Source organism: Spinacia oleracea, chromosome 6, assembly GCF_020520425.1.
Source record: "Spinacia oleracea cultivar Varoflay chromosome 6, BTI_SOV_V1, whole genome shotgun sequence".
Taxonomy (NCBI): domain Eukaryota; kingdom Viridiplantae; phylum Streptophyta; class Magnoliopsida; order Caryophyllales; family Amaranthaceae; genus Spinacia; species Spinacia oleracea.
In genome coordinates this window covers 147,080,785-147,102,674 of record NC_079492.1, presented here as the reverse complement: position 1 = coordinate 147,102,674, position 21,890 = coordinate 147,080,785, and the positions used below count along the sequence as shown (strand labels likewise).

General features: G+C 35.6%; 3 protein-coding genes and 1 non-coding gene across 5 annotated transcripts; 3 read left to right on the top strand and 1 right to left on the bottom strand.

Annotated features, from left to right (window-relative positions):
- The first annotated feature begins 647 nt into the window (after positions 1-647).
- Positions 648-7,656, top strand: LOC110781770 (DNA repair endonuclease UVH1). The gene is made up of 9 exons (XM_021985822.2): positions 648-1,725; positions 2,091-2,311; positions 2,509-2,573; positions 2,724-2,888; positions 3,602-4,426; positions 5,851-5,961; positions 6,066-6,326; positions 6,557-6,780; positions 7,113-7,656. Exons 1-9 carry the CDS (start codon positions 866-868, stop codon positions 7,321-7,323), a joined length of 2,943 nt encoding a protein of 980 aa, XP_021841514.2. The 5' UTR covers positions 648-865; the 3' UTR covers positions 7,324-7,656.
- A 2,011-nt stretch (positions 7,657-9,667) lies between these two features.
- Positions 9,668-15,861, top strand: LOC110781771 (F-box protein CPR1). Of its 2 annotated transcripts, none has more exons than XM_021985823.2 (3): positions 9,668-12,714; positions 13,818-14,989; positions 15,415-15,861. In XM_021985823.2, the coding sequence occupies exons 2-3, from the start codon at positions 13,849-13,851 to the stop codon at positions 15,429-15,431; spliced, it is 1,158 nt and encodes a 385-aa protein (XP_021841515.2). In that variant the 5' UTR covers positions 9,668-12,714; positions 13,818-13,848; the 3' UTR covers positions 15,432-15,861. The 2 variants fall into 2 exon arrangements, with proteins under 2 accessions (XP_021841515.2, XP_056688992.1); XM_056833014.1 differs by having other exon boundaries at positions 13,804-14,989.
- A 1,397-nt stretch (positions 15,862-17,258) lies between these two features.
- TRNAW-CCA (transfer RNA tryptophan (anticodon CCA)) lies at positions 17,259-17,330 on the top strand. Its single transcript has one exon. It is a non-coding gene; the product is annotated as a tRNA-Trp (tRNA).
- A 1,292-nt stretch (positions 17,331-18,622) lies between these two features.
- On the bottom strand, positions 18,623-19,887 carry LOC110781458 (uncharacterized). The gene is made up of 2 exons (XM_056831396.1): positions 19,720-19,887; positions 18,623-19,181 (listed from the first exon to the last, which is right to left on the bottom strand). Exons 1-2 carry the CDS (start codon positions 19,772-19,774, stop codon positions 18,901-18,903), a joined length of 336 nt encoding a protein of 111 aa, XP_056687374.1. The 5' UTR covers positions 19,775-19,887; the 3' UTR covers positions 18,623-18,900.
- Positions 19,888-21,890: the final 2,003 nt, after the last annotated feature.

Here is a 21,890-nt window from a genome sequence, read left to right as displayed (position 1 = left end):
AAGTAGCGGTTGACTAAATAAAAATCATTAACTTAATTAAAATTAGTTCAATTTGACTAAATAATGTTCATGTTCGATGCAATTTTAATCAATACGAAATATTAGAGAGTACTCAAATATATTGAATTCTCCTCAATAAAAATACGGAATATAATAGTACTATACAAGTACTATATGGAGTCTTTCTCAATTCAATACTTTATGGAGTTGAATTCTTTCAATTTTCTATACACTTTATGGAGTTCATTCTTTCCATTTTCTGCATTTGGTTAATAGAAGGGCGATTATGATCGGTTTCTTGTTTGTCTCACACAAAGATTTGAAACGATGTCGAATTAAAAAAATGGAGTGTCAAAAAACTTGACGGCAAATGCTGGTAAAATATCCCAACGCTACTATCTGAAATCAAACGTTTGACAAAATCTCCGCAAACACTACCTTGACCACACCTGCTATCTAAACCGTTACCATGCCAAACAATACTTATTTTTCCAACTACTCTGTAGCATGTTGACTACCCGTTAACCGGTACCTTAAACACTACGCCAGAAATGAAATGCCGGCCTAACGTTTTATTATAAATAAATAAAAAAAAATCCTTCGGTTGGCACCAGAAAATCCAGTCCAATACATTTGGAGTGTATTTTTGACCTTTTTGGGCTTTTAGTTACTTCAACTGAAACAACCACCTTCATCTGTTCATCCTCTTTCTTCCCGCCATCTTACCTCCTTCAATGCAGAGGACAGAGAAAACCCCAAATTCAATCTCTGCAAAACCCTAGAAATCTCAATTCTTGTCGTAAACTTAAAAAATACCACCAAATCAAATAGAAAAGAACCCTGATTTCACAATTGAGAAGAACAAATGGTACAATTTCACGAGCATATAATATCGGACCTCTTGGAAGATCCAAATGGGGGCTTAGTGGTTCTCTCTTCCGGTCTTTCTCTCCCCAAACTCGTCGCAAATCTTCTCTCCCTGCACTCCTCCGATCAAGGTACTCTCTTAATCCTTTCTGCCAACCCTTGCCAACGAAAATCAATCCTAATTTCAAACCCTAACCCTAATTTCAACGACGGACCTACCGAAATCACTTCGGAGCTGCCGTCTCACCAGCGCAACGCACTTTACACTTCCGGCGGCGTTTATTTCATTACTTCTCGTATTCTCATTGTTGATCTTCTCACCTCTAGAATTCCCACTTCGAAAATTGCCGGCATTCTTATTCTAAATGCACATTCTCTCTCCGAGACCTCGACGGAAGCGTTTATCGTTCGAATTTTGAGGTCGTTTAATAAGAATGCCTATATAAGGGCGTTTTCTGATAAGCCTTTTGCTATGGTTTCTGGGTTTGCGAAGGCGGAGAGGATTATGAAGTGTTTGTTCGTTAGAAAGCTGCATTTGTGGCCAAGGTTTCAGGTGTATGTTTCGCAGGAACTCGAGAGGAGCCCTTCTGAGGTGGTAGATGTTAGAGTTCCTATGAATTCGGCGATGAAAGGGATTCAAAAGGCCATAATTGAAGTTATGGATGCTTGTTTGAAAGAAATGAGGAGGACTAATAAGGTTGATGTTGAGGATTTAACAGTTGAAAATGGGTTGTTCAAATCTTTTGATGAGATTATTAAGAGACAATTAGACCCAATTTGGCATACATTAGCTAAGAAGACTAAACAGCTTGTTTCGGATTTGAAGACCTTGAGGAAGCTGTTGGATTATCTTGTTAGGTACTGATTTTTTATTCATAGATATACATTATAATGGATCATACTTTTTATTCATATCCTCGTAGTATTGAGTTCAGTTAAAATTGTATTGGTAAAGTAGTATTGAACATGGTTTTCATATTGGTAGGAGCCTAGGAGTATATCGTTAATTTGAAGTGACGTTCAATGTTCTGCTCATCGTACTTGATTGGTGATGTAGAATGGTTTATATTTTAGATCACAATAAATTTGGTGATGACTTGTACTTGTATTTGGATTGGACTGAGTGCAGACTTTGTGAATTCTTGAGATATTGGGTGCAGCAATTTGTTGACTGGAAACTTTTATTGTTTGCTGTTCTTACAATATCTCTTTTCTGTTGTTAGGTATGACGCGGTTACTTATTTGAAGTATTTGGATTCACTGAGGGTTTCAGAGAGTTTTAGGTCAGTCTGGATTTTTGCGGAATCAAGTTATAAGATATTTGAGTATGCAAAGAAACGGGTGTACCTTTTTACAAAAACAGAAGCCGGGAAGCCAAGTGAGCAGAGCAAAAATGTGTCAGGGAAGAAGAGAAAGTTGAAGGAGAGCAGCACTGAGAAAGAAGGTGAGTGATTATTTGTTTTTGGAGTTTTTGGTGTTGTGGTTTTGAAAATGAATTTGGATGAAAACAAAATATATGGTGGTTTATAGCAATTGAAAGTTTGAGAAGAAAAGACAAGTTGAATTGCTGAATGAATATCTTTTACACCCTGCATTTCTTATGTCAAATATTTGCTTCTAATGACCTTGCTTTGCTTTCAGCTTCAAGTGGAGGAGTTTTTGTTCAAGAGATTCTGGAGGAACCACCAAAGTGGAAGGTGTTACGTGTGAGTGAGTGAGTTTTGTTTCTTTCTTTATCGTATCTGTCGTTATCTCTTCTTCTTTTATCATTTTCATTTTTTTTAATGTATACACAATTATAATTCGTGTGTTGTTGCCATATGATCCTGTTTTTGACAAGACCAGTTTTTTCCCAGGACATTTTAGAGGAGATTGAAGCAGAGAGGAAGAAACAAGAATCATCAAGTGATGAAATTGTGATTGAAAATGAAGATGATAGCAATGGAATTGTTTTAGTAGCATGCAAGGACGAGCATTCATGCATGCAGCTTGAGGATTGCATTACAAATGGCCCTAAGAAGGTAATATTAACATTCATGTTCTTATATGACGTAGCTTTTTTCTATACATGACAGAGGCTTAATTGTGATTTTAAACAGATGTTTTTACTCATTTCAAATTCTTGGCAAGTTGTAGCCCTCAAAAGAGTCAAAACTGATCCATTTTACCGTCTCAGTCATTTCCTACTTTGGCAAAAGCTTATTTCACAAATGCAATCATATGCACTTGTTTGGCGAACAAAGCAATTTTATTCAATTCTAAACCATTTTGCCGGGTTCATCACTCAATAATGGGTTGCAATTAGTGTGTTTTTCTGAGACTTCCAAATCAGGTCTGATCAGATGCCAGATCTGTTGACTCCGTTGGCTAATGCTAAATTGCTAATTCCCCTAGTTGTCATTTGGGCATTCCTCCCTAGCTCATCTGAGGTCCTGTCTTTCTTCTTCCCTCCTCCTTTTTGCCTTTACCATTCTTCTGGCTGTAACTGTGGTATCTGTAAAGCATTAAAACAATGATCTTGCATGTCATGGTGCAATCTACTTTTAATTTTGGCCTTGTGGAAACTTGATTACATTTTTGAGGCGACAATTCTGCAGAAACTCTGTTTTTTTAATGTGATCAATTTGCTGTTTGAATGCGCACAGTTTTTGTAGACTTTTGTTTAATAAAACTCTGTTATGGTGCTGCTATCCTTGTTTCTAAAAGGAGACACATTGCATAATTTCTTGGACAGGTCATGCGGGAAGAATGGGAGAAATACTTGCTAAGCAAAGTAGAACTGAAAGGTTATCAAGGACGACACAAAGGTGCTAAGAAGAAAACAAAAGAGCCTAAAGGTATTGGAATACTTGATGGAGTTGTTCCAAGAACTGGTAAAGAAGATGCAGAGGTTAGCAGCACAAACAAGCAGGAAAATGATGCGCTACTGGCTGCTGCATCAGCGGTAAAAAAATTATCCAAGAAAGAAGCAACCTCTGTAGATACCTGTCAACAAAATGTTGTCAATGAAGAAAATGCACCAGGAAAAAGAAAGGGGAAAAGCGAGAAACCCTTGCAGGAAAAACAGGGCATAGAAAAGCACAATAATAACCGTCGCAAATCTAAAAGTATTGATAAATCTCAAGTTGCTAGTCCTGTTAATGAAGATGAGATAACTGGTGATAATACAATATCTGAAGATGGTCTTCTTGAAGGCGAACAAAGAACTCTACTTGCTGAAAATGGGGTCCTTAGGAGACATACTGAAGATATTAGTGCTGATGCTCCCACAAGCCAGAGGACACTACCCCCTGTACATTTTCATGCCCTAGAAAGTGATCAGCCTATACTTGACATTTTGAAGCCATCTGTAATCATTGCTTACCACCCTGATATCACCTTTGTTCGGGAAGTGGAGGTCTACAATGCTGAGAATCCTTCCAAGAAGCTGAAAGTTTACTTTCTCTTCTATGAAGATTCGACCGAAGTGCAGAAGTTTGAAGCAAGTATACGCCGTGAAAATGGCGCATTCGAGTCTTTGATTAGGCAAAAATCGATGATGATGATTCCAGTTAACCTGGTATGTTCTTTTCTACTGTTGGCAATTATAATATGAACTCTCGAAGATACAGATCCTAAGTGACAGTTGAAAGTGAGATTATATTTGTCTTGCTATTTTGCAAATTGCTTGTTGCCAGCCCCTTTTTGTATGTATGAATACATGTTTGACCCTAATCTTACTCTCTTCCAGTAAAGACTAGAGTGGGTGAGCTATCCTTTGTGTATATCAATAACGCCTATGTAAATGTTGATATCAGCACTTTTTTCTTTTTACTTGTCTCTTCTTTACTAGAATGGTCTTCTGAATTTAACTATGTTGTATCCAGTGTATAAAAAAGCGCAAAGCGCACTAAAGCGATATGAGTCCCAGAGCTTAAGCGCAAAGCGCAAGCGCAAGGCGCGGGCTTCATCGAAGTGAAGCGCACTTTTTAAGAATTAAAGATTTTTACTATTATGAATATATCTTACTATAATAACCACAAAAATATATAAACATCAGATTTGCTTCCAAAAATATATTACTCCTTGCTTTAACAAAAACATATTACTCTTTGCTTTAACAAAAATAAAGCATATAACATAGTGTTTATCCAGAAGCTAGAAGCTAGGGTCGGCTGTTGTGACTGTTGTCTTCTCTTTTCTTCTTTTTTGGACTGTTGGTATACTTTCTATTGTTAAGGATTAAAAGAGAGTGGTCCAAAACAAATAACAACATATAGAAAAGCTTTCAACGTAAAATAATAATAATAAAAAAAGAATTTCAATGAAGCGCCAAAAGCTTGCTTTTTGCACTTCGCGGGCTTCTTGTGCTTAAGCGCGCTTCGGCGGGCTTAATCACAAGAGCTTCGCTCAGACCTAATTAAGCGCTTTGCCCTAGAGCTTCGAGCTTCAGGGCTTAAGCGTGCTTTAAGCGCGCTTTTTTAAACACTGGTTGTATCTCATGTCTTTTTTTACTTGAATGTTTGTCAATAAAATATTTTCTGGGCATTGCATATTTCCGTGGCTGCATATCTTGTTGCAGACACCTTTATTCATCATGATCTTCTTTAGCTCTTTATTGCTTTATCATCCTCTGGTTTTCTTCTCCCTCAATTGCATCAAAATATTCAGCTTATAATTATATTTCGTAGTAACAGACTTAACTTGCCTCTTAACTTAATTTTTGACGTGTTGCTGCAAGTTTACTGCTGCTACTATTTTTTTTATCAATTAGAATGAGAGCTCAACTATTTGTTTCTCTGAACATACATGATTCTCCATGTTTATCGTGTGGAAAGACGTAACATGTTTTTGTTTGAAGAGATCTGTTAAATATGAAAGCTTTTCTATTTGATTTTAGAATTGATGTTAATCCGAAAACCTAAGTGGCTGGTAATTTTTGTTCAAAAAAACTAAACGTTTAATCGCGGACTTTTCTGTCTCTTGTGATTTTCTTTTTGTCAGGATGACCATCTTCTGGGTTTAGATTATCCTATTGAGTCACAATCATCAGTGACACAAAACTCAATAACCAGAAAAGCTGGTGGAAGAAAGGAAGCTGAGAAAGAAATGCAGGCATGAGATAATTTAGTTTTTTTTTTTGCTGCAAGTTAAAGTAGCTTAATATAGAGCTGAATTTTTTTAACCTTTTTTTTTCTTTAAAAATTTGATTATGTTAGGTTATAGTGGACATGAGAGAGTTCATGAGCAGCCTTCCAAATGTCCTCCACCAGAAGGGCATGCGCATAATACCAGTGACCTTGGAAGTTGGCGACTACATCCTCTCCCCGTTGATATGTGTAGAAAGGAAGAGCATCCAGGATCTGTTTGGAAGTTTCGCGTCTGGACGGCTCTATCATCAAATCGAGACAATGGTGCGATATTATAGAATACCTGTTCTCTTGATCGAGTTTTCACAAGACAAGAGCTTCTCTTTTCTGGTCAGTACCACTCTTATTACTATAGATGGAATATTTGTTTTACTATTTACTACGCATTACTACGCATATACTACACTATTTGGACCTTGGGAGCTGGAAAATATATTTTTTATAAAATGATTACATAAAGAAAAACTTTCTGGTCAATTATTTCATATCCCAGGTGCAAATCAAATCATTTGAGGCATTGATCAACTTGGGTGCTAATTTGATTATTTTGAAATTCTCAGTCAGCAAGTGATATTGGTGATGATGTTACACCAAATAGTATCATCTCAAAGCTAACGTTGCTAGCTATGCACTTCCCCCGCTTGCGTATTGTCTGGTCTCGCAGTTTGCATGCAACAGCTGAAATATTTGCCTCCCTTAAAGCAAACCAAGATGAACCCGATGAGGTCAAAGCAACAAGAGTTGGTGTACCCTCAGAAGAAGGAATTGTTGAGGATGATGTGAGGTGAGATTATTGTTTATCCTTTATTTCATCGGACTATGCTGTTTTGATGCTTCGACAAAGATATCCTCAGTGAATTTGTGAAAAAACATATCTAGGGCTAGTTTGGTTGACATTATAATGCATGGGAAATCTCATTTCCTAGGAAGTAGAGAGCAAAGAGATTGTTTGGTTGACATGAGCATAGTAGGAAGTTCTAGTTCCCCCAAAATGGGGAATTCTAACTTCCTTTGCTCAACCAAACAAGAACATTCAATTCCTTAGAAGTTAAAATACTCAAATATCAAGGAATAATTGGTTATGAGTTCTGAAATAGTTATGGTTATCCATGGCAGAGCTGAAAACTACAACACATCTGCTGTGGAGTTCTTGAGACGACTGCCAGGTGTCACGGATTCAAACTACAGGACCATAATGGATGGATGCAACAGCTTAGCTGATCTGGCTCTTGTTCCAATTGAGAAGCTGGCTGATTTGATGGGCGGCCAGAAAGCTGCTCGCACCCTCAGGGAATTTCTTGATGCCAAGTACCCAACTATGTTATGAGTGAGCTGACAATGGGTTGGGTTGGGTTGGGTCGGAATCAGGTCAGCCCATTAATAAACGAGTTGAGATTGCAGTGGTGAGTCGCTGAGTCCAATATTGTGTAGGCGTTTGCTACATTAAAAACCTAGAATTTTTTTACAAGTCCATCTGATTGTACTGGAAGATAGGGTAAGGAATTTCAATTTTTTATTTTAACCTTATACCTCTGTGTTTATTTGAATTCTACGTTGTACCCATGCATTTAAAATCGTTTATGTTGTGCCCCTGTAATTATAAAAAACAACCAACTTTATCCTTGTTGTTAATCTGATTTTAACAAATACTATTTGCATTCCTCATGGGCCATGGCCTCATATGGTCATACCTACTAAGTGTACTAAGTCGTGAAACTCGTGAGCTATTTTTATATGGTTCGATTGGGTTGCTTAACTGCTCCACAAATAGTTGTATAAATTACTCCGTATAATTATTAAAAAAAAACAAAAAGTCTATTGCATATAAAAAAATCGGAGGGAATTTATTTTATTTAGAAAAGTATATGGGTATTTAATATGGAGCTGTATGAATAGGTATGTGTAGCCTTTGCAATCTTATGGGTTTAGATTTTCCCATTAATTAAGTCACAGTCATCGACTCGTCGAGACTAGACATGTTTATTGACCAGAGTAATTCAATACTCCAATGGGTAAGGGGCTAGAGTCATGCTAAAGAGCTCTAATGGACCGTGTCTTTATTGAACATGATTAATATAGATTCTAGTTTATATAATTATAGGCGGATAATTTTGACATAAAATGTTATTTGTATAAGTTCTGACTTACTTATGTAATCACTTTTGTATCTCTATTTTTTCAATTTTACTTGCTCGATTGTTGGTCTGCCACAATCGGTCCGCTATAGACTCGTGACTTGCTTTCACCCTCTCAATATTAACTCGCTTTAAAATTTCTTTTTTATAGTTTCACTCAATTTTGACTGCATCGGCTTCGACCCGACCGGTTTAATAACCAGATCCATCCAACTTTGACTAAAAGAAAATGTCTCAAGTTTGTTTAATACCCATTACTTCATCAGGTAACTTGATTATTAAGGATACTAGACTAATTTATTGGTGGAGCAAGTTTTAAAATCTATAGTAAAAGGTTATAAATATGACAAACTTTAAGATAGAATATTAATTTCACACCCAATGACAAACCTATCCTCCAAAAGCCTCATACAATTAGCTTTAAAACTAGCCTTTTGAGTTCAAACCTCTCCTTTAATCCGCTCTATACCAATTGTTTCCATTAGATGTTTGGAATACTAAAATATTTTTGAATAAAATCAAGGAAATTGACATTTTCAATATCAAGGTGGTTTTCTTTAAAAAGTCTTAACTTTTAATTTCCTCACATCGATCCTTAACTTTTAGGGGTATTATCTCAAAATAATTTCACCCTTAATTAATATGCTCAACCAGTTAATATGGAAGTGGGTGGAGAGGTGAATGGAGAAATAAATAAAGGTGGAAGGGTTGAGTTTTGGTGGCTATATTAACCGATTAAGCTTTTTTTTTTTTTTTTTTTTTTTTTTTTTTTTTTTTTTTTTTTATAATAACCGATTAAGCTGTTTAACTATGCATAAGAGCAATTCTTTTGTTTATATGTTACAATTTGCCAATCATTATATCAAGAGCAATTCTTCAAAGCATCAAGTGTATCGTATGACTATGATGACTTCTGTTTATAAGTTATGGAGGGAAAGGAATATGAGGAAGTTTCATAATTGTTCTCAAGATATATAAACAACATATATATAGGCAGATTTTGTTTGTTGTGTTCGTACGATGTTTTATGTGTAAAAAACTCCGGAATGTGGAGTTTAGTTTTACTTAACTGGGAAGCTATACCAGGGAACCCCTACAGGGGTTTAGAATTTTAGCTTATTTGGCTTTTAGCTTGTGTTCATTTTGGTTAATAACTTAATAATATCAAATACTTCATTTACCACACAAAAAAAAAAAAAAAAAAACAACTATGCATAAGAACAAATTTTGTGATGGTACCCCTAATAATTAGAAACGTTTTAGGTTAATTAAAAGTTGAGACATTTTTAAGCATAACGCTCATAGTTAATTAGTTATCACTGCTGATGTCAAATTTCCAAAAATCAAACCTTCTTACTATTTGAACGAAATTAGTGATGTCATCCACGAGGATAATGTGGTTCATCCACGTGCCGGTTATGGGCATCATCCGTTTGGTGTTGCGTATACCAGATTAGCAGAATACAAGACTCACCTTCAAAGTTCAAACAGAGACTACTAATCTTGCAAGTTGCAACCTGATTAACCCATCATTATTTCACTCTTCAGGTAATCTTCACTCTTTTTACAGTAATTAACAGCATAATTTTCATTGCTTGCATTTTTAATTTGTCTATTGAGAATTTGGGATTATTTTTCTGGGGATTTTTTGTGTGTGTGTGAGATTTTCTGGTGTGAATTTTAGGCATAATTCATGTTTGTAGCTTCATAGTACAGCTGGGTTGAACTCAAGATCATAAATAAACAAGTACTCACTCCGTTCCGGAATACTTGACCTGTTTTCATTATTGGGCCGTCCCTTAATACTTGACCTGTTTCTAAAAATGAAAATATTTTAACAATATTATATTATTTTTTACTCCACCCCTTTTATCCCACCTACCCATTACTCCATACAAAAAATAATTAAAAATTCAACCCCTACTCTCCCCCAACCCCACCTCTTTACACATTTCCCACTAACTACATTAAAATATACCCCACTATCAACTACTACCTATTAAATTAAATAAGTCAATTCAAGTACCTTAAACTCTGTGCCGGTCAAACCGGATCGAGTATTCCGGGACGGAGGGAGTACTTACTCTGTTTCATAATAGTCCATCGTAATCCGTGAGTTGCAATTTGCAAGTAATCATATACGGAGTATTATAAAACCCCAATTATGTTAATATGAATATGAATGTTGCTGGGATGTGATTTGGTCTTTTGTTCTTTTGGAAATATACAGTTGAAATCAGCCTTAAAAGTGTACTCTTATTCCTAAAGAATTGCGGCTTTAACTTGTTGGGGGATAATGGTGTAAAATCAGCCTTAAAGTGTACTCTTATTCCTAAATAATTGCGGCTTTAACTTGTTAGGGATAACGGAACACCGTGTGGTACTAACTCGTGTGTGATTAACAATAAAGAAGATCAATCAAACAAGTAAGCAAACCAAATATGAAAACGAAGATCAATCAAACAAGTACCTTGGTAACCCGATTGCCGGGAGAAAACCCACCAATATTCTATGAAAAACATGATGATGAAGAACAACAACAAAGATATGGAACCTTTCATCGACCATAAACCGATGAAAGTTCCTCCTTAAACTCTCCCTCGCTTAACCCTAAGTGTATGAGACTATGAGCTTATACGAGGCTACATCTTTGCTCTCTTTCTCTTTAGCATCCTCTAACTAAAATGCTTACAATGAGTGTATACATTGTTAGGGCGGTCATAAATAAGCCACGTGGCTCATAAACGACTTAGGAACAAAACAAACCGAAAATCAGCTGCGGAGAAACACGCACCCGCGGGCCGGGGACCCGGGGTGCGGGTTTTTTCCGAGGGGGCCGGGGACTTGGCGGGCGTTTTTGCCGAGGAGTTTCAAGGCAAGATTGCCAGGGCGCGGGCAGGGACCCCGCACCCGTGGGCTTTGATGCGGCTCCTAAAAATGCTTCCCCCAAGTTCCTTAATCACTTGTGACCTCCCTTATGTTCTCTTGTTTGTTTCCCTTGAACCCATCTCCACATGCATACAAACCCCAACATAACTAATTTCATTGTTGTCACTTTTAAGAAATAAAAAAAACTTCCATTAAATAAATCATACAATAATCCTTAATCCTTATTATGGAATTGAGTGGAAAATATAAATACACGCCTAGGAAAAGTGGAGTTATGTGTATTTCAAGAGAAATTTAGGAGGAAGAGTATGCCCAACATAATTTCAACAATTATGAAGTACTCCCACCCGTTTCTTATTGATCTTCATGTTTTACTGTGCATATTTGTCCATGCACGACGTGGACTTTCAATATCTTTAGTTTCGTATTAATTAGTAAAAAATAATTTAAAATTTGATATTTTTAAAGCAACGAATCAAACAAGACCCCACATGATCATGTTTTTTCTTATATATTAAGGATAAAGTAATAGATTCTTTTAAATTTTAAATAGTTGTAAGATTCCAAACATGAAGATCATTAAGAGACGAAGTGAGTATAATAATTGTTACTTCGTATTTACTATAAATTAATGATCTTAGTAACAGGATAAATAAAACATCTCATTGTCCTCTCTTAAACTACTACTTCCTATGCAAATGCTAAAGCGACAACTATATAGTAACGAAGAGATTATTACGAGTGTCTTTTTCCACTACTAATCAAATTTCTAGCACTTCCACAATCCCAAAATAACAGTCACACAAGTATAATTCTAGCACGTGAGCTAGAATTGTTATCGTCTCTACTCATTCCATCTCTATCGGTCCATCCCCATATCTAAATTGTAACATCATTATCAATTTGTCAACATATGGTAACCTTCTTTCTGGAGACTTCTCCTGTCATTGTTCTTGACTTCTTGCCCTATTTAATTTTCATGGTTGTTTTTTTATCAGTAATACTCCCTCCGTTCCAGATTAGTTGTTACACTTACCTTTGCACAAAATTTTAGGTCGTAAGTGGTTGTTTGGTTATCAATTGTTATTTTATTAAAAAAAGTAGATGTGATAAGAGTTAGTAGGGTATTTTTTTAATTGAATGAGAGAGGGTGAAGGGACAAAAAAAAAATTAGTGGGAAGAGACATACAATATAATAATTGTAGGGTCATTCCTAATTTAGAAGTGTAACAACTAATCTGGGACGGACGAAAAATAAAAGTGTAACAACTAATCTGGGACGAAGGGAGTACATGACTCTGTACATTTACTTAATGTGCATAATTTCCTATATTTCTACTAATTATGTTGACAGTTTTGTCTTCTAACAATTATTGGCCAGTGAAATCTCCACAATTAGATTGTGGATCAACTGACAGCCCATTATTAATTGTGACTGTTTTGTAGTCTATTATTGTCCTAGATATTTTCTTCTTATTTGGTATTATTTCAAAGGTTTATGGAAAACTTTCAACTACTCATGTAGTATGTTCTTTTTCCTTTGATTCCGAGCGCCTCATGTGTGTTTAAATAAGAGTATTATGGTCTATACAACGACAATGTTGGTGAATTGGTTGTGTAAGAGGGCAACTACTGTTGGAGTATAGACATCTTATCAGAATTTGAAGCTGTTTCATTGAGTCAAACCTCGAAAGGTATGTTAAAAAGTTCCAAGCTAGCCTTTTTAGTGTTTGTTCTTTTTTAGTTTGACAAACTTAAGCCACTTGGTATCTTTATTTTTTCCGAGTTCTGCATCTATGTTACTCAAACTTGGATATGTGTCTATGTGTCCGACTCGGCTTTTTTTTGAAATTCGGAGTGTTTAGAATCCGACACAAGTACTTGATGTGGCATTTTTTTGAAATTATTCCATGATTTTTGCACAACATGAAGTGTTCAAGTGCCCCATGTCGGAGTGTCCCCGACACAGCCACAGGTACTTGATGTGGCTTTTTTTTGAAATTATTCCATGATTTTTGCTCAACATGAAGTGTTCAACTTTCCTATACATGTCGGAGTGTTTAGGATCCGACACAGGTACTTGATGTGGCTTTTTTTGAAATTATTCCATGATTTTTGCTCAACATGAAGTGTTCAACTTTCCTATACATGTCGGAGTGTTAGGATCCGACACATGTACTTGATGTGGCTTTTTTTTGAAATTATTCCATGATTTTTGCACAACATGAAGTGTTCAAGTGTCCTACCCATGTCGGAGTGTCTAGGATTCGACACAGATACTTGATGTGAAACGAAGAGTCCGAGTAACATACATATAGTTCTGCTACTTCTGCATAATTAGCAAGGGGGCATTAGTTATTTAGTTAATACATCAACCATCCCATAAGATGCTTAAGCATATTATTATTCTCTTAATACTATTTATGGAAATGAAGTGGTTGTTAGTTTGTTATTATCTATAAATCTAGATATAGATAATGTATTATACAGTACAACCATGTTCTATGCACAATTACACATACTTAAGATATTAATTTCCGTACGTTGTAGGTGAAGACTTGCAGTTTTAAGTCTTAAAATATAGTCTAAAGCATAAATTAATGAACTTTTGACTGTATCAATGTTCATGCTTACCACATTTGTTAACTATACTGTCTGAGTTGGAATCACCTATAAATTTCTCCATAAAAATAGTAACAATTGTGTAATACTGAGAGTTTCATGTGCATATGCATATGCAGATTTTTTTTTATCAAATTCATAACACCTCGTATCTTACGTAGCCATTTGATCCCAGGTAGATACAGATAGAGAGAGTGAGAATTCTTATGATGGCAACTACACCATCTGAGATAATAGACAATGGCATACTCCCAAGATTACCTGCAAAATCACTTTCGCGGTTTAAATGTGTTTCCAAAAAATGGTTAGCCTTAATTTCAAGCCCAGAATTCATTCACCAACATCTCACCTATGCTGCAAACTCTACCTCAAACCACCTCCTCATCCTCACTAAAAGTGATCATAATCTCTATTTGTTCAACATAGATATGCCTGAAACTCCTGCTTTCAAGCTACCCAGTTTTGGGATTGACCCGTTAGTTGTTGGGTCGTGTAACGGGTTGCTCTGTATTCAGAGTTACAGGCCTTACTGTCTTGTTGTTCTTAATCCATCAACTGGAAGTTATAAGGAAATCCCCACTTTACTTCCGCCAAGAAGATACTCTGCTCTGAATTTCGGGTTTGGGTATGATTTCAGAAACGATGATTACAAAGTTGTTAGAATCGTTGACCGTTCTCCTTCAATGGGGTTCCTTAGTCATCGAGTTGATAGGATAGTTCATGTTTATAGCTTGAACTCAAATTCATGGGAAGTAATTGAGTGGATACCCCCACAAGATTCAATGGGAGGTTGTCAGAATGGTGCACTTATCAACAATCATCTTCTTCATTGGAAGTTTTGGAGTTTACAAGAAGGTAAATATAGGATCCGTTGTTTCGATCTTTGTGAAAAACAGTGGACTAATGATGTTCCTTTACCAGACTGTATGATAATGAGTTCAAACTCTCATTCTAGATTGCTGGATTTTGGGGTTTTGGATGGATGTTTGTACTTGTCAGATAAGAATCTGGAGCAATCCGTTGTTGATATATGGGTTATGAATGAGTACGGCGTGAAACAATCTTGGGTTAAGCTGTTTAAAATATCGGATTCAAGTGTGTTTCAATCGTTGCGAGTTTCACCTGTTGCCTACCGTAGTCTCAGCCATCGGGTTTTGCTTAGGATGACAGTTAACAAAACTGAACATAAGATTTTGTGGTATGATATTAAGGGTGAGGAAATAGCAGAAAGTGGTGAAATCAATGGGGTTGTGGATTGTGTTTGGGTTGATGTATGTAAAGGCAGCCTTATTTATGTTCCTCGTGGTTCTCAAATCGGAACAACGAAACAGGACGAAGAGAAAGAAGGTATGTAGTTTAGAATTTTGATTTAACATTCTTGGATTTCAGATCTAATATGTAATGTAATTAGTAAAAGGAAAAGCCAATAGCCAATGTAAAAAAAGATATTCTTACTAACTTTTGGGTTTAGGCGAAAAAAACAATCTTTCAGCCAAGAAAAAAGCCACCTACCGAGCATGCATATTGGTTGTTTGACCACGTCAAAAAACCAAAAGTCAAAAGCCAACAGACTGTAACTTAATTTGATCCCCTTAGCTATATTGTGATTGAATATGGAGTTATATAGCTTGAGCAACTTCTACATCATCTTTAAAACGAGTAACTTAATGTATTAAGGTGATTCCAATGATAAATTGTGAATATGTTTAAGAGCAACTTAATGTTCAAATCATAATGCAATTGTTGACTTCTTATTCTCCTTTTTACAACAGCCATCTCAGCAACATGAGCAATGAGCAATTGAGCAGCTCATTGAGTTGATGATTAACAGAAGTCAAGTTACTGATGAATGATGATGCTGCTTAATTTGTGGATGAACTGCTAATCAGTCGTTTAAGGATAATCAATCAGCCATTCTTGTATTCGGTACAAATTTTTCACATTTCTGCAACAACGGAAAATAAATCTGTGTTCAAGATTTGTACAGCAGTCTCGGGCACTGGCCATTTTTTCGGTGTGCTGCATGTTTCAGGTTTTTTTGGGTGTGCTGCTGCTGCTGTTGTTGTTGTTGCTGTTGTTGTACTTGTTGTTGCTGTTGTTATTGTTCTACTTAAATGAAGAAAATATGTTGATGAAAGAAAACCAGTACAGAAACGATTTGACCTTGTTTTAGTACCTATGTTGATGAAAACCAGTACAGAAACAATTTGACCTTGTTTTATTTAGTACTACTACGTGGTGTTCGTACACTAAAGAACATTGTTAACCAGAGTAGTCTGCCTCGACTTGCAATGATTGAAATGGTTAAATGAAAAATGAGCACTGGGCTATCAAATGAAGTGGAATATTCCGTAACAGAGAGGTGGGCGGTCGGTAAAGATGGCCGTGGGTCGGGCCGGGCTTCGTGCCGAGCCCACGGGCCGTGGCCTAACCATGGGTCAAGCCCAATCTAGACTCGCGTTGTATCGGGCCGGGCCGGTTCGAGAAGTTCAAAACAAGACCCAAGCCCGGCCTGGCTCACAGTCATCTTTAGCGGTCAGGCCCCAAAACTAGTTCATATTCCATACGATGTGGTAATATTGAATGGTAAAACCATAGTTTAAATTATGTCCTTACTTTCGGAATAAAACTCCACTCTCTTTCTCCACTCTATAATCTATATAACTCAAATATCAAGTACGGAGTAGAGCAAAACATAGGATTGTGGTTAAGGATGCATTCCCTACTTCTCTTCCTTTTAAAAATAAGTTAAGACTCGATAAATTCAGATAAGTTGCAATGAGATCTTATAAGATTAGTAAGTTATAATCAGGTCTTATAACTTATAAATACTCTCTCGAACTTACTCTCTTATAATCAGATCTGATTTGATTATGTCCAATAAATTTCAATCACGTTTAATAAATTTATACCTAGTATTTAAAAAGCAACACCATAGATGTTTAGATGACATGTGGCATCCTCTTCTTTCACTCATTATTTTTTCTTTTTTCTTTCAATTGTTTATTTTGTTGTTTGCTATATTTTACAATTTTAATGCATCTTTCACTTCATCTTCTTCGTTCAATATCAATTTATCATTTAATAATATTCATTCAATTTTTTACACTTCATCTACTTCTTTAACCCTCAATATTAATTCACCGTTTAATTTTATTTTTCTATATTATTTCAACCGTCAAATTTCACCTCTATCTAATCATATACGTAAACTCAAGAGCTAGTTTATACTATAAATTAGATTTCGTCGAATAGAACGCACTCTAAATCAAGTAGTTAGTGAAGTAGCGATGCATGGCATTAGGAGTTTCCATCCACACTTTTAGCAGTCCTATATTTCCTCCTTTTTTTTTTTCAATAATTAATCAAATCCAACTTAAAGTTCCCGAACTACTCAAGTAGTGTTTGATTATTTCTCCAAGCATAAGATTGATGTGAGAAGGATATAAAAGTAAGATGGTGCGTTTAATTATTAATTAATGATTGAAACGTGGAATTAAGCTCTTAGTCTCTTACCCTTTGAAAAATTTAACTTCTACAACTACTATTAATTATGCATCTTTATTTAATTATATATTTGAATATATACAATTTACATAGTATATAGTCAACAAATGGATCCGTGGCGCAATGGTAGCGCGTCTGACTCCAGATCAGAAGGTTGCGTATTCGATTCACGTCGGGTTCAATTCCCCGATCCAAATCACGGATGATTCTTTTTTTGTTTTTTTAACGTTTTATATTGAGTAATAATTAGGAATGGCAATGGGTAGGGTCTAGCAATACCCTGACCCTAATTTTTTGACCTATACCCATACCCTACCCTTACCCTATAGGGTTTAGAATTACAAGACCTTTATCCGGACCCTATGGGTCCAGTAGGGTATGGGTAGGGTCTAGGGTTTGGTGTGGGTCCGTATTGCCTATTTTTTCTATAACTTTTTTTCAATTTTTTTATATCCAACCATATGTAATGCACAAAAAAAATACAAGACAAACGATTAATTTGACATTTTGAAACAAATAAATCCTAGTGCCCCAAATCATCCTTGTATTTCCTTAAACATATTACAATTTAATGTACTAAGGTCACGAATTAAAAAAAATCTCAGGTTCTCAAGTACACAATGTCAATGTTAGAGGTTTTTTTGACTAGTGAGTGGTAGTGTTGGATGGTTGTTAGAGGAGTAAATGTGATTTTGTGGATTGCCTTAACGTTTTGTGTTATTTTTATATTTCTTTAATGAAATTTGAGCGAGTTTAGTGTAGGGTCTGGATAGGGTATGGATCTTAAGGGTCTATGGGTAGGGTAAGGGTCTGAAAAAGTTGGACCCTTACCCTACCCTATTCGATACATCATATGCCCATACCCTACCCTTACCCAATAGGGTCTAGAAAATTAAGACCCACACCCTAATTTTAGGGTAGGGTCTGACAGGGTCAGGGTAGGGTCCTGGACCCGTTGCCATCTCTAGTTATAATGCATGATTCATGAGTCATGACTGAACAAGTACAGCCAAAAAGGATGTCAAGGTCTTCCACCTAATTATCTTTGGAAATTTGCCAATTAATCTCCTTTTATTAAGAAAAATATTTGCTAAAATAATAAATAAAAGTTGTAAGTTTTTTTTTTTAATCAAACTGATTTTCTTTTGTATTTAAAATTAGTTTCTTCCCCGAGTACTTTACTCCGTACGGAGTATAATTTTTTATATTGACCTATAGATAATCCGTACTTTGTTATATTATGACATAATTGTATTAATTGTAATTTAAATTTATTCGTATACGGGCATCAACTTTCATGTGTGTTTGAATAATTTGAACCTACAAGCAAATAAGAATTCTGGCCATGAACTGGACACTTCATCGACTTGTCATGTTTTACATTATGTTTTTTTTTTGTGATTATTGTACATTTGTACATATGGTGAATTAACCTTTACGATGTACGGAGTACTATGTAACCGTACAAGTGTATTGAGAAAAGAAAAAAAAACATTAGAAGAATTAAACGATTTTGAATTAAAATACAAATTCTTCTTGGCTCAAGCCTAAGAGAAGTTTGGTAACATACATAATTCAAGATATATATCAAAATAAATTATCATATCCTTGTATACCCTTTTCTTGCATATCCCCCTTTGCCCCATTTTATTAACATTAATTAATTCTACGTATATATTACAAGCACACATGAGCAAATTAAATCTAGGGAATATTAAAGAGAACACACCCTTAATTATTTAAAAATGCGCTCATGCACATACAAAAATCCTTAGTATTGGATGAGGAACACATGAACCAGAACAACACTCTTCCGGAGGTCCGCCACCTGAACAAATTCCGCCGGAAGGAGTACAATCATAATCTTTTGGCATCATCAATTTTTGGAGAAACTCTAAGCTTTTCTCATTTAAATTAACTTTCTTTTCAACTCCCTTCATTTCCATCATTGCTTTTATTTCAGCTCGCATCAACTCTTCTTTCGTTATCTGCATAATGTTTGTTGGATCTAGCTTTGCATTTACCGCGATTGCTGGAGATAAATAGCGCCACAAATTAGTTTTAGGAAACGATCTTACAAAAACGGTTATAATATAGACAAGATTTGTACTTGGATATCATGACTCCTAGTCGGCCAGTTAACCAAATTGGTAATAAAAACTACGGAGTAACAATGAAAGACAGTTTGGTAAAAGACTTTGCTACGAACGATTATTTGGTAATTTAAACAACAACTAACGACATTTTGGTCATAAAATTGATCATATTTTGTTTAACCCCTCACGTGCACTTTACAATAGTGAATCTTGTTAATCCATAAGTTATAAATTCATTACGTACTGCTAAATTTCAGAGAATATAAAATAGGTCTGGCAATCCAATAAAAAATAGGAGAGTTCGGTCCACTTAATTAATAAGCCAAAGTAAAGAGGTTTCACACTACAACTACAATAATTGGCAATAATAGGAGTAACTCTTTACTGGCAAAAATAAAAATCATATATGTATTATGTAATACGTAGTATATCAAATAATCAAATTATAAATCTCAGAAATGAAATGAAGCAAACCTGAAGCAGTGAACATAACGAAGGCTACGATAGCAAGTTTAATTTGAGCAGACATGTTACGAATTTTGATTATAATTAATGTGAGGAAGTTGTTGATTGATGAACTTGTTAATTAATTAAGAAGTTAATCAACTTTGATGATTTGCTCAATGCGTTTGTTGGAATTGTTGACACTCTTATTTATACTACTCTTGTACGTAGATCAAAAGACGCATGTTGGCATAATTCACGATGTTCAATTATTAATAATAATGTACTTGTTTATCCTCTAAGAAAATATTGTTGATTATTGATACATTGTACCGGTTAATTTGTATTATTGAAACTCCTACGTGTAGGATATATGGCTGCTGCCTGATGGCTTATCCGATAGGTATATTTAATCTCAAATTATATCATTAGTGTCAGTGGCGGATCTTGAAATATACATTTTACGATTTTACGAGGGGTTAGTAGAAGAATTAAACAATATAATATGTAATTTAATAGAGATGTGTCAAAATACTTTGGCAAGATGGATTTTACACATAAGACACATTGATGTCTAACATTAAATTTTCACCTATGATAAGTGAAATTATTTGATTAGCTAGAATGTATAATTATTTATTTATTATAACTAATAGAACATAACTATTTGATCATAATGTATAACTATTTGGTAAGAACGTTGATCTTACACAAAAGACCGTGACATATGTTTTTTTGTCATTAACAAGGGCTCAAGGTCGATCTTGATTAGTGTTTTTCGGGCCTAATCCGGTTTGGCCTTTGGTTTATGTTAGCCCAAAATTCGTTTTATGGTCTTCATCGAAAGTGGCAATAAGCTAGACCCCTATATGTCAAATTACTAGCTAATCTTAGTACTCCATAGTTCTTTAGTTGATAATATAATTCATTCGTTCTTATAATGCTAAAGTCAAATTATGTCAACTGAATAAAAACGGAGGAAAGTAATATATATTCCCTCTGTCCCGGAATACTTGAAACGTTTTTCTTATCGGGCCGTCCCGGATTACTTGAAACGCTTCTAAAAATGGAAACTTTACATAATACTTTATTATTTTCTCACCTTACCTAAGGGCCCACCAACAACTCTACTACTCCAAATAAACATTAGAAAATTCATGACCCCACACCACATCCCACTATCTATATTAAAAAAATACCCCACTACTAACTACCTTTCAATTAAATAAGAAGTCAATTATAATGAATTAAACTCCGTGCCGGTCAAACGGTTTCAAATTTTTCGGGACGAAGGGAGTAGTATTTCAATACTAACATGAAGATTCAAGTCAATAGAAATGTTGTTTGATTGACGTCACTTTTTAAGAAGGCCGGCGCGAATTCGCGATGAAAACTTGGGGTTAGGACCGCAAGGTCACCAAATTCTTGTCACCACTAACCACTATGTCTCGTTTGGTATTGCAGATAAAGATTGGCACGAAATAAGCACGGTAAAATACGACCACGAAATCTTGGGCTGTGGGCTTATTTTTTTGGAAAAAACACGAGATACGACACGACTTAACCCGGCACGACACACGTTAAATTTAGTAAAATATGGCCTAGGCACGACGGCCCGTGGGCCTGACCCGGGCCATGTTTTGAAACTTTCAACCCGATCCGGCCCAACATAACATAAGTGGTTTTGGCATGGGCCTTGCCCGTTCAGGCCCACAAGGCCACAATCCATGGGCTTGGCCCACGGCCATCTTTAGTATTGCCTGCTTACTTGTGTTTACAACTTTACATTAACCATGTACGCTTTCATCAGGGAAAAGAATAAAAACATACGGTGTGATTAAAATTATACGACAACATTTTGTTAAACGGAGGAAGTATCAACCTTAAACAACGTACTCAAGCGGTATATATGAAGTATATCAAAACATCTTCATTTGGAGGGAGGGAACGGTCATATCATTATACTCCGTACATATATATATATATATATATAGAGGAAGGCTCTCGTGAGAACACTTCCTTACGGTGAGAACACTTCCTTACGGTGAGAACACTTTTTAATAATGGCATTTTCGTAATTATTATGAATAAATATCCCAAATTAATTATTCATTCACGGTATTTTTTTCATTTCTCCGGTGCACTTTCTCTCTCTTCAATCCCCCTCTCTCTCTTTTCGATCACTTCTGTCGCTGCTCAGG

Excerpts from the sequence above, each read along its gene's own strand:
- LOC110781770 (XM_021985822.2), top strand. The coding sequence starts at position 866 with ATGGTACAATTTCACGAGCATATAATATCGGACCTCTTGGAAGATCCA. Across the intron at positions 1,726-2,090 it reads CTGTTGGATTATCTTGTTAG|GTATGACGCGGTTACTTATT; the intron begins GTACTGATTTTT and ends TTCTGTTGTTAG. Across the intron at positions 6,781-7,112 it reads ATTGTTGAGGATGATGTGAG|AGCTGAAAACTACAACACAT; the intron begins GTGAGATTATTG and ends TATCCATGGCAG.
- LOC110781458 (XM_056831396.1), bottom strand. The coding sequence starts at position 19,774 with ATGTCTGCTCAAATTAAACTTGCTATCGTAGCCTTCGTTATGTTCACT. Across the intron at positions 19,182-19,719 it reads CGTTATGTTCACTGCTTCAG|CAATCGCGGTAAATGCAAAG; the intron begins GTTTGCTTCATT and ends ATTTATCTCCAG.
- LOC110781771 (XM_021985823.2), top strand. The coding sequence starts at position 13,849 with ATGATGGCAACTACACCATCTGAGATAATAGACAATGGCATACTCCCA.